The 15,439-nt window shown below is 33.3% G+C and overlaps 1 protein-coding gene across 1 annotated transcript; it reads right to left on the bottom strand.

The window, feature by feature from the left end:
• Positions 1-3,011: 3,011 nt before the first annotated feature.
• LOC134689619 (uncharacterized) lies at positions 3,012-13,621 on the bottom strand. The gene is made up of 3 exons (XM_063549592.1): positions 12,891-13,621; positions 11,893-11,920; positions 3,012-3,433 (listed from the first exon to the last, which is right to left on the bottom strand). Exons 1-3 carry the CDS (start codon positions 13,452-13,454, stop codon positions 3,414-3,416), a joined length of 612 nt encoding a protein of 203 aa, XP_063405662.1. The 5' UTR covers positions 13,455-13,621; the 3' UTR covers positions 3,012-3,413.
• Between the last annotated feature and the right edge of the window lie 1,818 nt (positions 13,622-15,439).

Below are 15,439 nucleotides of genomic sequence, written 5' to 3' on the forward strand. Positions count from 1 at the left end.
CATTATGTCTCTGTGTCCTATAGGTAACATGCTTAGTCCCATTTGTCATCCATTCTTATGATTATTCAGATTGAGTTATTTTGGGAGAAAAACGACAAAAACGGAGTCCGGATATGATTCCGTCATCGGACTAACTTTTAGTCATAGATTTAATTTCCGGTTTTAAAAATGCGCAATTACAACCAATCGTATGATAGATAACTAAATATGAAAAATAGATAAGCCAATCAGAGCGTTCTCCATGGCATGGGGTTTAGATCGCATTAACCACAACTATCATACCTCCTTATAGATGACAATAATTATTTTTCGCGTTTATCTATATGTAAATTACGATTATGATACTTTAATATATAGAGACTCTCTGTATTCTGTCTACTGCTTTCTTTGAAATGTTTACTATTAAGGGATCATACCAGTTGTATATATATATATATTAAAATAAGTAAAATATTTGACACAATTAGTACAACCAATCGTATGATGGATAACAAAAATGTAGAAAAAAATAAGCCATTCAGAGCGTTCTCCATATCATGATGTTTAGACCGCAAAAATCACAACTATTATACCTCCTTAGAGAGGACAATTATTTTTCGCGTTTCATATCATGGAGTTTTAATCGCAAGAACCACAACTATTATACCTCCTTAGAGAAGACAATTATTTTTCGCGTTTATCTACATGTAAACTACGATTATACTACTTTAATACATAGAGACTATCTAATTCTCTCAGGGACTTTCTATGTTAGTATAGTATAGAAATTCGGGCCTGATTCTGTCTACTGTTTTACTACTTCAGGGGTCATACCACGTGCATATATATTAAAATAAGTAAAACATGCTTAACTTCATCTAAAACTACTTCGACTAAAAACTTTAATCTGAAGCGGGACATACACGGACGGACGAACGAGCGAACGAACGGGCAGACTAACCTGAAAACATAATGCCCATAAGTGGGGCATAAAAATTTATTGTTGAAAGTAAAAATAGTGATTTGGCAAAAAATGAAAGTAAGGTAGAGATTAAAAGTAGGCGAGCATTTTTCAGGGCGTCGGGATCGTGTGTTTTTAAGCTCGGGATTTGGGGATTGATCCTTACTGGATCCGGGAATATTTTTTTCGATTTCGTGATTTCGGGATATGCATTTCTTTTAAGTCTGCATCTCTGGATTTCATGATTTTAAGCGCGGGATTTCGGGATCAGGACCCCTCCGGCCACCCTTCAAATTAGCCTTAGTCATTTATACATGATTCATATCCTACCATTGACATCTTAATAAGGCTCTCAAAAGAGAGAAAAAAAGACTGACTGATTGTCCTAGAAGCATATTGTATTAGACTAATAATGATCTATATATAAGCAGCTACATTTATTTCATGTTTGAAACGGTGCAAATTGTTAATTTTATTTGACTTTTACCAAAAGCAGCATTGTACCAAAGGAGAAGAATAATTGTCGACTGAGGCCAGACACACGAAAATATTTGAATTTAACAGAAAGAAAACAAATATTGGACTTTTGAACTAGGGAGAAGGCTTTTTTTACCTTTTATGAAATTTCCCATACATACTATCTTTTACAAAAAATCATCCTACAACAGTCCACAAGCTGTATATGCCCGCGATTTCGCGGGTGTGTTCTAGTAGCGTTTGATATTTCATTGATAACATTCTGGTGTATCACAAACAAACAACTTGTTATGTCTCATTTCATTGGCCGTCAGTGTGCACGTGAATTGACACAGGTGACCGACAATCGAATTTACTATGTTACTACGAACGTAAAAACAATGATTTATATAGTTTACAAACCTTTGGTCAAAAGAATTAAATGAATGTTTTGTTAACTTCAAATAGTGGGGTCGAAATATTATACTGATATTTTGTTTTAAGTAATATTCTAAGTTCTTAATGCATGCAGCAACTCAATTATCTGAACCCGGCATGATGAAAAATATGAGGATAAAATAAAATACATGTGCCCCTTTTAATTCGGATGAATATATGAACCACTTTCAATTTCTTTCATACTGACGATAGGTTATAATCCTAACAATGTCGTAGTCACTTATAATAAGTATCTCATAATACTGATCCATTACAATAATTAATAAGGGGTTGCACTGACATTCCTCTTTCATTATTTTCATGCTATAAAACATACACACAGTAGCTATAACCGTGCCATAAACGGAGGATAGAAACAAAATAACTTTAATCGTATCATTTGTACACCTGAATGAATTCAGTGAAGGCATGTTGTTGTAATAAATTGAAATGTTACATCGGCGAAGATTATTTATTTTGCATGTGTGGAATTAATTACTAAATTAATACTTGTGACATATGTCGTAGTTTATAAGGAACAATTCTCGTTTGAATTGTTTTACATTTTCATTTCGGGGCCTTTTATAGCTGACTATGCTGTATGGGCTTTGCTCACTATTGAAAGCCGTACGGTGACCTATAGTTGTTAATTTCTGTGTCAGTTTGGTCTCTTGTGGAGAGTTGTCTCATTGGCAATTATACCGGCACTTCTTCTTTTTTTAAATATAAATGTACTGTTTTTGATTTTAAATGGATGAACATTTATCTTTTAATTTTATACTGTAAGAAAAGAGCTGCATAACATTGTTAAACTATCCGCTAAAGTATATGTAGTATGTACTCGTATATCAAATGAAATACAAAACGAAACGTGTATGATAAACGCAGATAAACAAAATATCAAGAAATTAAGGATGATTTAATACATACATGTACAAGAAGAAACTCACCTTTTTATCAATACATTTAAATGATTCAATGAATAAACACTTTTTTAAAAATTGTTTGTTTCTATTTACATAGATATAGGAAGAAGTGGTTTGAGTGGCAATGAGAGAACTCTGAGTCTCCATCCAAAAATATGTATAAAAGTAAACCATTATAGGTCAATGTACGGCCTTCAACACGGAGCCTTGGCTCACACTGAACAACAAACTATAAAGGGCCCCCAAAATACTATTGTAAAACCATGCAAACGGGAAAACCAACGGTTTAATATATATACAATATATAGTTAGCGTTCGTTTTTCAACCGAGAATAGCAAACCCTCATGAAGTATATCGTTTGAGTTTATAAACTACATTTAATCATCCCCTGTGCCATGATTGGCCATTTCCGTTTTTTCTTAACAAAGCGTGGTTGGTTACATTATATATGAATTTACTTACAATTTCGGGATTTTTTTTCTTGAAGTAAACGGAATCAGAAAAAAAACACTATCCTATGTCGAATACCGGTGCTCTTGAATGGTAAACGGGTCCTGCTCCACAGGTGGTATCCTTAGTGTTGCTCATGTTTAATTCAGTGATTAGGGTAATTCGGCAGGAGTTAAAAAGGACACAATTATGGTTACCACAATCAGCTATATCCGTCGTCATCTGTTAAACAAATATTCCATAAATGCATTTGTATTGACATTCATATGCCTTTTGGTCTATTTATGTCATTGGGTTGCTGTCTCATTAGTGTATACTCCTTTCATTCAAATTCACAAAAGCCGAATCAAAAGGAAAAAGATGGCTATAATTAGTACTTGTTAAAATGCCGAATATAAAGAAGTAGCCGATACTTTATGTACTTTCAAACAATTACAAACTTGTAATTCGGAGAGAAAAAATATTTTACTTCGCATTTCTATTGTGTAACACATGGCAAATATGTACAACATTTTCTTCCGTTATTCATCCGTGTTACTGTGAAGATTTAAAAAAAATATGGACCATACTTATTTCACTAAAGACTGAAACTAGCACCAAATATAAAAACACGATAGTGATTCTTTTTTAAAGTGACAGCATATATTAATCACCCATAATACAGGTTGACTCTCTAGGGAATGCACTTTTATAATAGATGTATAATAGTTTTACTGATCTAGTCTTAAATGTTCATTGCATATTTGCCACTGGACACTAATCAAGTAATAACCAACCAAGCAGTCATTTGTAAAAGTTTTCATGAAAAAGATAAAAAGGAAAATGTTAATTTATTTGCTCAATTAAATTTATGATACTTTCAGATGACATCCCATTAGTCCGACAACCAATATTCCGACAGCCCATTACTCTGACAGCCCATTACTCCGACAGCCCACTATTCCGACAGTCCATTACTCCGACAACCCATTATTCCGACAACCCATTAATCCGACAGCCCATTATTCCAACAATGCGTTTTTCTTATGATATGGTATTTTCTCTAAAAAGACCAACTCCGTCCTCTATAGTACTTTTGGTTGTCCGTCTTGATTATAATTATTCTTTCCATGCGGGATATTTGTCTCAGTATATTGGAGTTGATACACATGCTTATAGCAACTGCTCAGTCCTAACCCTCGTCCAATATTCGTTTTACGTGCCAAGGTACTTTTTCTATCTTTATATTTCGTTGTTTGTGTGTCCAATATCAGTCTGTGCTGTTCTATTTCGCTATTGTTTGCATGTGTGTCTTGATCTACCTTTTTTATAAATTAGAAGATGTAGTATGATTGCCAATGAGACAACTATCCACAAGAGACCAACATGACACAGACATTAACAACTATAGGTCACCGTACGGCATTCAACAATGAGCAAAGCCCATACCGCATAGTCAGCTATAAAATGTCCCGATATGAAAATGTAAAATAAATCAAAACGAGAAAACTAACGGCCTTATTTGTATAAAAATATGAACGAAAAACAAATATGTAACACATAAACAAACGACAACCACTGATTTACAGGCTCCTGACTTGGGACAGGCACATAAATAAATAATGTGGCGGGGTTAAACATGTTAGCGGGATCCCAACCCTCCCCTAACCTGCGAAAGTGATATAACAGTACAACATATGATAAGAACGAACTATAAAAATCAGTTGAAAAAGGCTTAACTCATCAGATGGACAAAAATACAAGTGAACGTTGCCGGGAACTTGTAGATCCCGACAACAAAAAGACACTAGGAACAGATCTGAGAGTACTCGCAGTTATCTGACAGCTAGTTCAAAGCCACTAACAACTCATAAAAAATCATGCATCTAAGACTTAACTAGATCTTCGGTTCCCCCCTTATCGTGTTTCAGGGGAGTGAGGTTTCCCCACTATTAACTACATAAATAAATATATCGGAGTTGGATAACACTACCCGCCCTCTTTGGTCGCAATACTTTCTCTCCTTGTATCACTCATCTGAGTTTTATTTGATTAATTTTGTCGCAGAAATATACAGTCAACGCATTTTGACTGCTCAAATAGAATGGTTGCAGTATGAAAGCCAATAACAAACTAGTAAAAAATCTAAGACAATGTGTGACATTCTTGTCCTGCTTGTGTCTTTGTCAAATTGTCAAATTTTAAAAACTTGGTACATTATGTTTTTTGTTGGATATTTGACACTTATTTTTCATTTAAAGATTGTTTTCAAGAAGAAGAAAAATATTTAGATATTATTGATTTTAAGAAAGGTAGTTCATATGTTAATTCATTATCGGTCTCTTCCATTACATTAAGAATTGAAAATGCTACACTGTAAAAACAGCGTTTAGATTTGAAACGGATTCAAAACATGTTTAGGTCTAAACGTGTTTAGGAAAGCGTTTAGGATCTAAACGGATATTTATCTAAACACATAAAAACCTAAACGTGTTTAGAATTTAAACGTGTTGCAGGATTATTATCAGTGAATATGATCATTAAGCTAAACATTAAATGGCATCTAAACACTTCTGAAACACTTTCCTAAACACCTAAACACTTTATAATATTTCAGTACTGGTTTCACCTTTTTACCCGATGTTCCTACATATTCAAACATATTCTGTGAAACTATGATATCTTGGATGTCTTGAAATTAACATTATTTTCAAACTTCGGCAGTCCCAACCCAGTATGCGGAGCTTCTTTATTAATGAGAACAAACCATATCATCTTCCCAACTGAGTTTCCCTTTTTTTGTGTTGTAAGAAATCATTATAAAATTACTTTCAATTATTTTTTTTTATAAGTTAAGCAATTAATTGTTTTTACCAGAGACGTATACAATAATCTCTTATAGTATAAATTATAAGGAAGATGTGAGTGAATTTCTCTAATTTCCGGAGTCGTTGTCCGAATATGATATCATATTAATATTAACGAACAGAGTTATCTATCGTGGTAATTTGATACGGACGCCTTCGGACCCGCCAAACACAAACAACATTTAAAACAATGGATCTCATCTATCAAGCATACATATCTATCGACGATGCAACAGATACAGAACTTCATATTAGAATATTGACGGAATCAAAAGCCATCTTAACAGTTATTACAGCAGCGGAAGGTAAGCAGATCCAGATTTCGTAAAAAGGGGGAGGGGGCACAAACCATAATTTAACAGTCTAATAAAAGGACTATGTGCTTTAAACTGTTAACCTGTGCTATTTCAAGTTCACTATTGTGATATGAATCATATAATATACACACGTAATTAGTCGCAGGGACCAAGCACAAAATAAGAATGAGCTACAATGTGTAGTTCGGAAATTTAAAAAAAAATGAGATTGAATAGTCTAAACTGTCATTGTACACAGGAATATATATGTTAGATATACTATGGCATAATGCCTTGCTGTACATAATGTCATAAAAGCATAGTTTCAAGTATTTTATCTTTGCAAGGAACAAGATCTCAATGACCCATAGTGCAACATCCTTTACACAAACACTGAAACTATAGTTTCACTTCATTTGTCAAAGAAAAACAAAGAATACCAACAGGACATAATTTCAAACTCATTACTTGAAAATAAACTGACCACGTCATGGCTAAAAATTGAAAATAAAGGGAACACACCATGGCTAAAAAGTTGAAAATAAACTGACATTCAAACTCCAATGTCAAAAATTAATTGTCAAGTTGTTCTTTAATATTTAAACCTATTATAATTATTTGTATGAATGTATTTATAGGACTGTGACACTGTAGTGGGAGTAAAAAAAGCTGGAATAAATCCATATCATAGATCAAATTGAAGAACAGATCAGAAAGAAAGGATGACTAAAAAAATCGTATTGTACAGCTGATAAAGTTGAGGATGAGAGTAATTTTTCAATCGAATGCTCACTTCATAATAATTTGAGAAAGGAACTCTTTCACCATATTTCTAACACATGTAAGAACTTTAAGAAGTAAGTTAAATATGATAAATTTTCGATGTCAACACCAGAAAACTTTACTATTATGGGGGGGGGGGGGGGAATGATGATTACATTGTTAGTTCTTTTGAATAATATAGTACATGTCTTGACACCGACTGTTATTTGATATCAATATGTCAGTTGCTTTTTTGTATTTTGTCTTGGTAACTAAGGCTTATAGTGCTATAAAGATAATTATATCATATAAGTATTGTAATGTCTTAATGTCATGAATATTGACCCAATCATTAGACTGCCGCTTTGAAAAAGTGGGGGTATACTGTTTTATCTCTGTCTGTCTATCTATCCGTAAGTTCGCCCGTCCGTCCAATAACTATTTTCGTTGCATCTTTTTCTAGGATTTCTGAAAGGTTTATTGAAGTCGGCTATGTTGTGTTATGCTTTTTCAAATTCGTTACTCATTACATGACAGCCAAGTTGAAATTTTCGTCACATTTTTCTCAGACACTACAATTCAATGATTTCTGAAATTTGATTTCAAGATTTATATAAGTCAGTTATACTGTGTGATGCTTATTCTGTTAACCGAAATGTTTGGGCGGGGGTATCATCAGTAGCTCGTACCATCAATGATTGTTCTTGATTGCTCTTTAAAGATCCTTTAGTTTGGAAAATGACATATTCTTTTCTGTTATATTCTATATATATATGAAATTAGAATACAGATTTCGAATTGAGTATATAGAAACAACCTTAGCCTTATTTCATATATACGAAGTTTTTTCTTAAAATATGTTATTACATATCTAGACGTAGTATAATACAGACAGACACATTTTATTTTCCCCTATACCCTGGTCATTGGCTTGACAAGTGTCAGACTTATGGGTTGTCGGAGTATTGGGCTGTCGGAGCAATGGGTTGTCGGACTATTGGGTTGTCGGACTAATGGGCTGTCGGAATAATGGCGTATAACCTAATTTCATACTCTCATTGTTGTTATTTTATATGCATATATGTACGTCTGAGTCAGTGACAACTCTACAACAGATTTTTCCATATATATATGTAAAACATTGTTGGGTTGATGTTTAGACGAGTTATATATATATATATAGTTGTGCAAATCTTTAGACTGATATAATTTTTTCCTTATCTGCATAGTATCGCCTATTCTAGACGATCCGGTACATAGTAAATTTGCTGGTTGGTCCTTTTTATAGACTTTTATATATATAGAGCCCAGGTGGTCGTGTGGTCTAGCGGGACGGCTGCAGTGCAGGCGATTCGGTGTCACGATATCACAGTAGCATGGGTTCGAATCCCGGCGAGGGAAGAACCAAAATATTTGCGAAAGCAAATTTACAGATCCAGATCTAACATTGTTAGGTTGATCCAACAATGTTAGATCTGTAAATTTGCTTTCGCAAATTTTTGGTTCTTCCCTCGCCGGGATTCGAACCCATGCTACTGTGATATCGTGACACCAAATCGCCTGCACTGCAGCCGTCCCGCTAGACCACACGACCACCTGGGCTCTCATTAAAAGAGCTTTCGGTGGCCATATGTTACCTTTCCACGTCAGTTTTAATCTAGCGGCGTACTACAGTACATGATATATAAGGCATGAAGATGTTATTGTTACAGATCAGCTAAATTATCTATAGTAAAGGATCCTACAAATTAATGTAAGATACAGTCACGGAAAATAATTATATTCATAAGTACGTCTGAGTCAGTGACAACCCTACAACAGATGTATCCATCGGATCGCCATCAATGATGGTGATACATGGCTGAGTACATAATGTATATACAACTCGTCTAAACATCAACCCAACAATGTTAGATCTGTAAATTTGCTTTCGCAAATTTTTGGTTCTTCCCTCGCCGGGATTCGAACCCATGCTACTGTGATATCGTGACACCAAATCGCCTGCACTGCAGCCGTCCCGCTAGACCACACGACCACCTGGGCTCTCATTAAAGGAGCTTTCGGTGGCCATATGTTACCTTTCCACGTCAGTTTTAATCTAGCGGCGTACTACAGTACATGATATATAAGGCATGAAGATGTTATTGTTACAGATCAGCTAAATTATCTATAGTAAAGGATCCTACAAATTAATGTAAGATACAGTCACAGAAAATAATTATATTCATAAGTACGTCTGAGTCAGTGACAACCCTACAACAGATGTATCCATCGGATCGCCATCAATGATGGTGATACATGGCTGTGTACATAATGTATATACAACTCGTCTAAACATCAACCCAACAATGTTAGATCTGTAAATTTGCTTTCGCAAATTTTTGGTTCTTCCCTCGCCGGGATTCGAACCCATGCTACTGTGATATCGTGACACCAAATCGCCTGCACTGCAGCCGTCCCGCTAGACCACACGACCACCTGGGCTCTCATTAAAAGAGCTTTCGGTGGCAATATGTTACCTTTCCACGTCAGTTTTAATCTAGCGGCGTACTACAGTACATGATATATAAGGCATGAAGATGTTATTGTTACAGATCAGCTAAATTATCTATAGTAAAGGATCCTACAAATTAATGTAAGATACAGTCACAGAAAATAATTATATTCATAAGTACGTCTGAGTCAGTGACAACCCTACAACAGATGTATCCATCGGATCGCCATCAATGATGGTGATACATGGCTGTGTACATAATGTATATACAACTCGTCTAAACATCAACCCAACAATGTTAGATCTGTAAATTTGCTTTCGCAAATTTTTGGTTCTTCCCTCGCCGGGATTCGAACCCATGCTACTGTGATATCGTGACACCAAATCGCCTGCACTGCAGCCGTCCCGCTAGACCACACGACCACCTGGGCTCTCATTAAAAGAGCTTTCGGTGGCCATATGTTACCTTTCCACGTCAGTTTTAATCTAGCGGCGTACTACAGTACATGATATATAAGGCATGAATATGTTATTGTTACAGATTAGCTAAATTATCTATAGTAAAGGATAGATATATATATATAAATGATTAAAAATAATCAAAACAACACTTTGTAATGTGCATGCGTTCGAAGCGCATTTCTGGATTTACGTTCATCAGGAATGCTAATACCGGGCGCCGAATGGGACTCTTGTGGTTTTGTACTCAAAATTCAATTTTGTACGGACAAAAGTGACTTTTGTTCAACAATAACGAGTTCAGTTTAACAAAATTTGTATCATACTACAAATTTAAAATTTTGTATGATCTATCAGCGGACAAAAGTCACTTTTGTCATGACAAAATTCATTTTTGTTACAGACTTGACTTTTGTTACCTTATTTGAAAATTGGGCGACAAAAGTCAATTTTGTATTCAAAAGTGTTTTGTTTGGTTTCTGTGAACTAATTTGCATACACAATAGACTTTTGTTACACAAAATTGACTTTTGTGAGACAAAATTGACAAAATTGACCAATGTGATCAACAGAATTGACAAAATGGACTTTTGTGAGACAAAATTGACCAATGTGAGACAAAATTTCAATTTTGTCTCAACAAAATTGACAAAGTTGAATTTTGTCTCAACAAAATTGAATTTTGTCTCAACAAAATTGATTTTTGTCTCATGAAACTCAATTTTGTCTCACGAAAGTCAATTTTGTCGTCACAAAATTGACTTTTGTATCAACAAAATTGACAAAATTGACTTATGTCTCAACAAAATTGACAAAATTGACTTTTGTCTCAACAAAATTAACAAAATTGACTTTTGTCTCCACAAAATTGTCATAATTGAATTTTGTCTCACAAAATTGAATTTTGTCTCACAAAAGTCAATTTTGTTTCTGTCTCACAAAAGTCAATTTTGTCTCACAAAAGTTAATTTTGTCTCACAAAATTGAATCTTACCATACACAATTGACTTTTGTGATTTAATTCCATATCAGGTAACAAAAGTCAATTTTGTATGCAAATATGTTTATATTTGCATACCTTTTAGACAAAATTGACTTTTGTCATGACAAATATGAATTTTGTCTACAAAATTGAAGTTCTCACAAAACAAGTCTGTAGCACATAGTTTTGTAAGACAAAAATGATTTTGTTATGACAGAATTGAATTTTGTACAAAACCACAAGAGTCCCATTCGGCGCCCCGTAGCTAAAGCCGTATATTTGAAAGTTAAAATGTATATGAACCGAAACGGTTGAAGAGCTACATGTACAATACAATACAAAGTTTTTTATTGTCAATTATGACGCCAAATAATTTGAGCAGTACAATTAAGTTCAATGTATGTGACAAAAAAAGGACATACAAACTATAGCCAAATCAATTGTGCCTGAGGGTGATCTTTAAGCATCTTACAAGTTAAACACATACTGATACATGCAATTATGAGATAAAAACACAAAAGCACAAATGAAATGGTTTGCACATAAAAAGCACATTGATAGCACATAAAGTATCTAAAATTAGCACAAAGCAGCAGGAGCATTATAGTAAGGATAACAAATAAATTTGCCATGCATAAAAATAAAGCAACAAACCAAAAAATAATGAGCAGAGATTATCTGGTTTTGCAGGCAAAGCATTGGCATGAGCTGCCAGACCAAGAATTTATCAAGTTCTTGAATTGATTTAAAAATGATTGCTTACGAAGCTCATCTGGCAGCTCATTCCAAAGCCTAGCACCCGCATTCATCAAAGATTGTAGGCCATATGCAGTTGTTCTTACATGTGGTAGATCTGCTGTATTCTGGTATCTGAAAGAGTAAGTGTTTTCCTTTAAATGAATCAAGTCATGGATATATACAGGACAATCTTTATCTATAATTTTGAAAACTTCAATCGCCAAAGATCGCATTCTTCTTAATTTTAAAGATGGTAATTTTGATTTGCAGAGTAGATCTTCATAACTTGCTGAATGGTCTTCATATATAAACCTTAGTGCTCTCTCTTGAATTTTCTCTTTCTTTTTTGTATTTACCTCCCCACAAAAGTGCCAAACTAGTGGGCAGTAACTAAAGTTGGACATTATGAAAGAATAATAAATTGTTAATTTTCCGAGTTAAGTCAGGTGTTTACCTATTCTTTTTAATACATTTAATTGTTTGGATGCTTTTTTACATATTATAGAGACATGTTCATTGAAATTTAGTTTAAAATCTATTGTTACACCTAGAAGTTTAACGTTATCTGCACACTCTATTTCATTACCTTCTAATTTAAATTTTAGGTTTTTGTCTTTAGTTTTTTTACATACAGCTATTGCCTGGATTTTTCTGGATTTGCTTTCATTTTATTTATTGAGAACCAGTTTAACAAAATTTAACTTTCATCTTCTAAAGTTTTAATTAATTATCTAAATCGAATGTCCCTTTGGTATCGCTTGCTTCTCTTTTATAAATGTCCATGTGTGCGGAACGCTTTTATGGAACTAGAAATAATATTTGAATTCATCTAAGGTCTACTTCGTATTATCTAGTTCTGTTGTCAATATTTCCTTTTACGTTGTAATCAAATGGGTTTTCCGTAACTTATTATATATTGCATAAAAAAGACTCCAGCAATAGAAAAAAAAAGCTTTTTTTACATGCTTTTTAAGTGAAAACTTTACTGCATAAATCTATTGAAAAAACTTGCAAGCATATCATAACCAGACCTTTTTAAATGAACATTATCAAAATGCAAGGTTGTAAAATTAGACATCGGAAATACGTCTATAAAACCTACTTTTGGAAAGTTCTTACGTAACATGTCTTTAATTAACATATTCCACAGATGAATTCTTCGATTATTTTGAGGAAAACCTTTGTCTCCTCTTACTGCTGTAATTGACATCCAAGTTACGTTCTGACAAGAATTAACCAATTGTTGCACGTAGAAGTGCACATGTTTAACATATTGTTGGTCGGTGAGGTGAGGAAGTGCCATGTCATGAATCCCGGAATTTACAACGCATACAGCATATACATTTAATTGTAGGTATTGAGATATGGCTCCTTGGGTAGTATAGCTCGTCGGTGTCTGTATTTCGACATCTCGTGCAAATTCAACTGAAATATATTCAAAATATTGTTTACCACAGTCAAAAAGTTCACTGTTGCATCCGTAACAATCCGTAAAAAATGAGTGATTCAATCCATACATATGAGGTCCTTCTATTTTAGATGGTTTTGTCCATTTCTTGCGTTTTGTCTGACCCAAATATGGTACAAGATTACATCGGCCAGGGGCCCGCTTGACGCTTTTACAAGATCTCTTTGTTTTTATTATAGATTCAAATAGTCGATTCATCCATGAATCTCCTAAGAAAACCCATGAGGTATTTGATCTCTTCGAAAAAATCGAGCTTTCTGTATCCCACTTCAATTTAATCACATTGTTTTTAATTACTTCGAATTTAAAAATTATTTAAATTTATTTAAAGAAAGACTTCGACAGTCAGAAAAACATTACAAAAAAGTCATGGATGAGAATATTAAACTATATAACGAAAACTTGCGCACTAAGATGAGAAATATGAGATTCAAAAACCCCAGGGAATTTTGGAAAATTTGGAATAAAGTTAAACATAAAAACAATTGTAATATCACCACTGAGTCATTGTTTACTTTTTTTTAAAGATATAAACAAAAATATGTATGAAGGAGATACTTATGATATTAACAATGATGTTAGTCAAGAATGTTCAAATTCTATGTTAAATGATAGTATTACAGCTGAAGAAATATTAAAAGCTATAAAACATATAAAAAATAACAAATCGTCAGGTGACAATATGATTGTAAATGAATACATTTCCTCATCTATTGATTGTATGATTGATATTTATGTGTATATATTTAATATTATTTTTGATTCGGGTATTTTGTACGAGGCATGGATTATCGGTAATGTCATACTAGTCTTTAAGAACAAAGGTAGCTCTGCCGAACCACAGAATTACCGTCCTATCACTCTTTTGTCATGTCTTGGTAAGATTTTTACTTCTATTTTAAACACTAGATTGTGTGATTATCTTGATGAGTACTCTATTTTACTAGAAAATCAAGCAGGTTTCAGACATGGATATTCAACTACTGATCATTTATTTTCAGTATATGCTCTATTCGAGTTACTTAGATTAAGAAAGAAGAAACTTTACTGTGCCTTTGTCGATTTTGAAAAGGCCTTTGATTTTATACAAAGAAATTTTTTATTATTTAAACTTTTAGAGAATAATGTAAATGGCAAATTTTTCCGCATTATACAAAATATGTACGAAAATGTAAAATCACGCATTATATTTAATGGTGAGAAATCAGAGTTATTTACTTGTGAAATGGGTGTAAGACAGGGAGAAAATCTTTCCCCTGCTCTGTTTGCAATATTTCTAAATGATTTACAACATTTTTTTGAAGGCAAAGATGTACTTGGTGTAAATTCTATTAGTGATGACCTCGAACATGAGTTAAATATTTATGTTATTATATGCGGATGACACTGTGATGTTTTCCGAGAGTAGTGAAGATTTACAAAAAATGATAAATGAATTTGATGATTATTGTGAAAAATGGCAACTCAAAATAAATGTTAACAAGACAAAAGTTCTTATATTCTCCAAAGGGAGACAACCCAAAAATATTAGATTTGTTATACAGAATAGAGAATTAGAAATTGTAACTGAGCATAAATACTTCGGTATATTTTTTGCTAGAAGTGGTTCTTTTTTAAAGACCCGAAAATATATTTGTGAACAAGCTACAAAAGCAATGTATGGTATTTTAAAAAAGTGTAGACAAAACAGTTTGACTATAGAATGTCAGTTAGACATGTTTGATAAGATAGTTTTACCTATTCTTCTTTATGGTTCGGAAATTTGGGGATTTGAAAATTTTGATTTGATAGAACGTATACATTTAAAATTTTGTAAGCTTGTTCTACATTTAAAACAGAGTACGCCTAGCTGTATTGTCTATGCGGAATTGGGTAGATATCCTGTAATTATTAATGCCAAAGTTCGTATGGTTAGTTTCTTATGTAGATTACTATGTGGTAAAGAAAGTAAAATTTCATGTCTTTTATATAAACTATTGTATATTAATTTTCATAACTATGGTCTTAACTGTAAATGGATATCATTTGTAAAAACTGTTTTTGATACCTGTGGAATGTCAAATATCTGGTCGAATCAAATGTTAGATAAATGGGTAATCAAAAGTATTGAGTTGAAACTTAAAGACCAGTTTTTGCAGAATTGCCTAAGCGAAATTAACACTACTCCTAAATGCTTATGTTAT

This window comes from Mytilus trossulus, chromosome 1, assembly GCF_036588685.1.
Source record: "Mytilus trossulus isolate FHL-02 chromosome 1, PNRI_Mtr1.1.1.hap1, whole genome shotgun sequence".
In the NCBI taxonomy this organism is placed as follows: Eukaryota; Metazoa; Mollusca; class Bivalvia; order Mytilida; family Mytilidae; genus Mytilus; species Mytilus trossulus.

What these genes read in the sequence shown, in the direction of transcription:
- LOC134689619 (XM_063549592.1), bottom strand. Translation starts at nt 13,454, where the DNA reads ATGAATCGACTATTTGAATCTATAATAAAAACAAAGAGATCTTGTAAA. An exon ending in TACGTAAGAACTTTCCAAAA is followed by an intron (nt 11,921 to 12,890) that starts GTAGGTTTTATA and finishes TTACTCTTTCAG; the next exon opens with ATACCAGAATACAGCAGATC. An exon ending in ATACAGCAGATCTACCACAT is followed by an intron (nt 3,434 to 11,892) that starts GTAAGAACAACT and finishes TTTGTTTAACAG; the next exon opens with ATGACGACGGATATAGCTGA.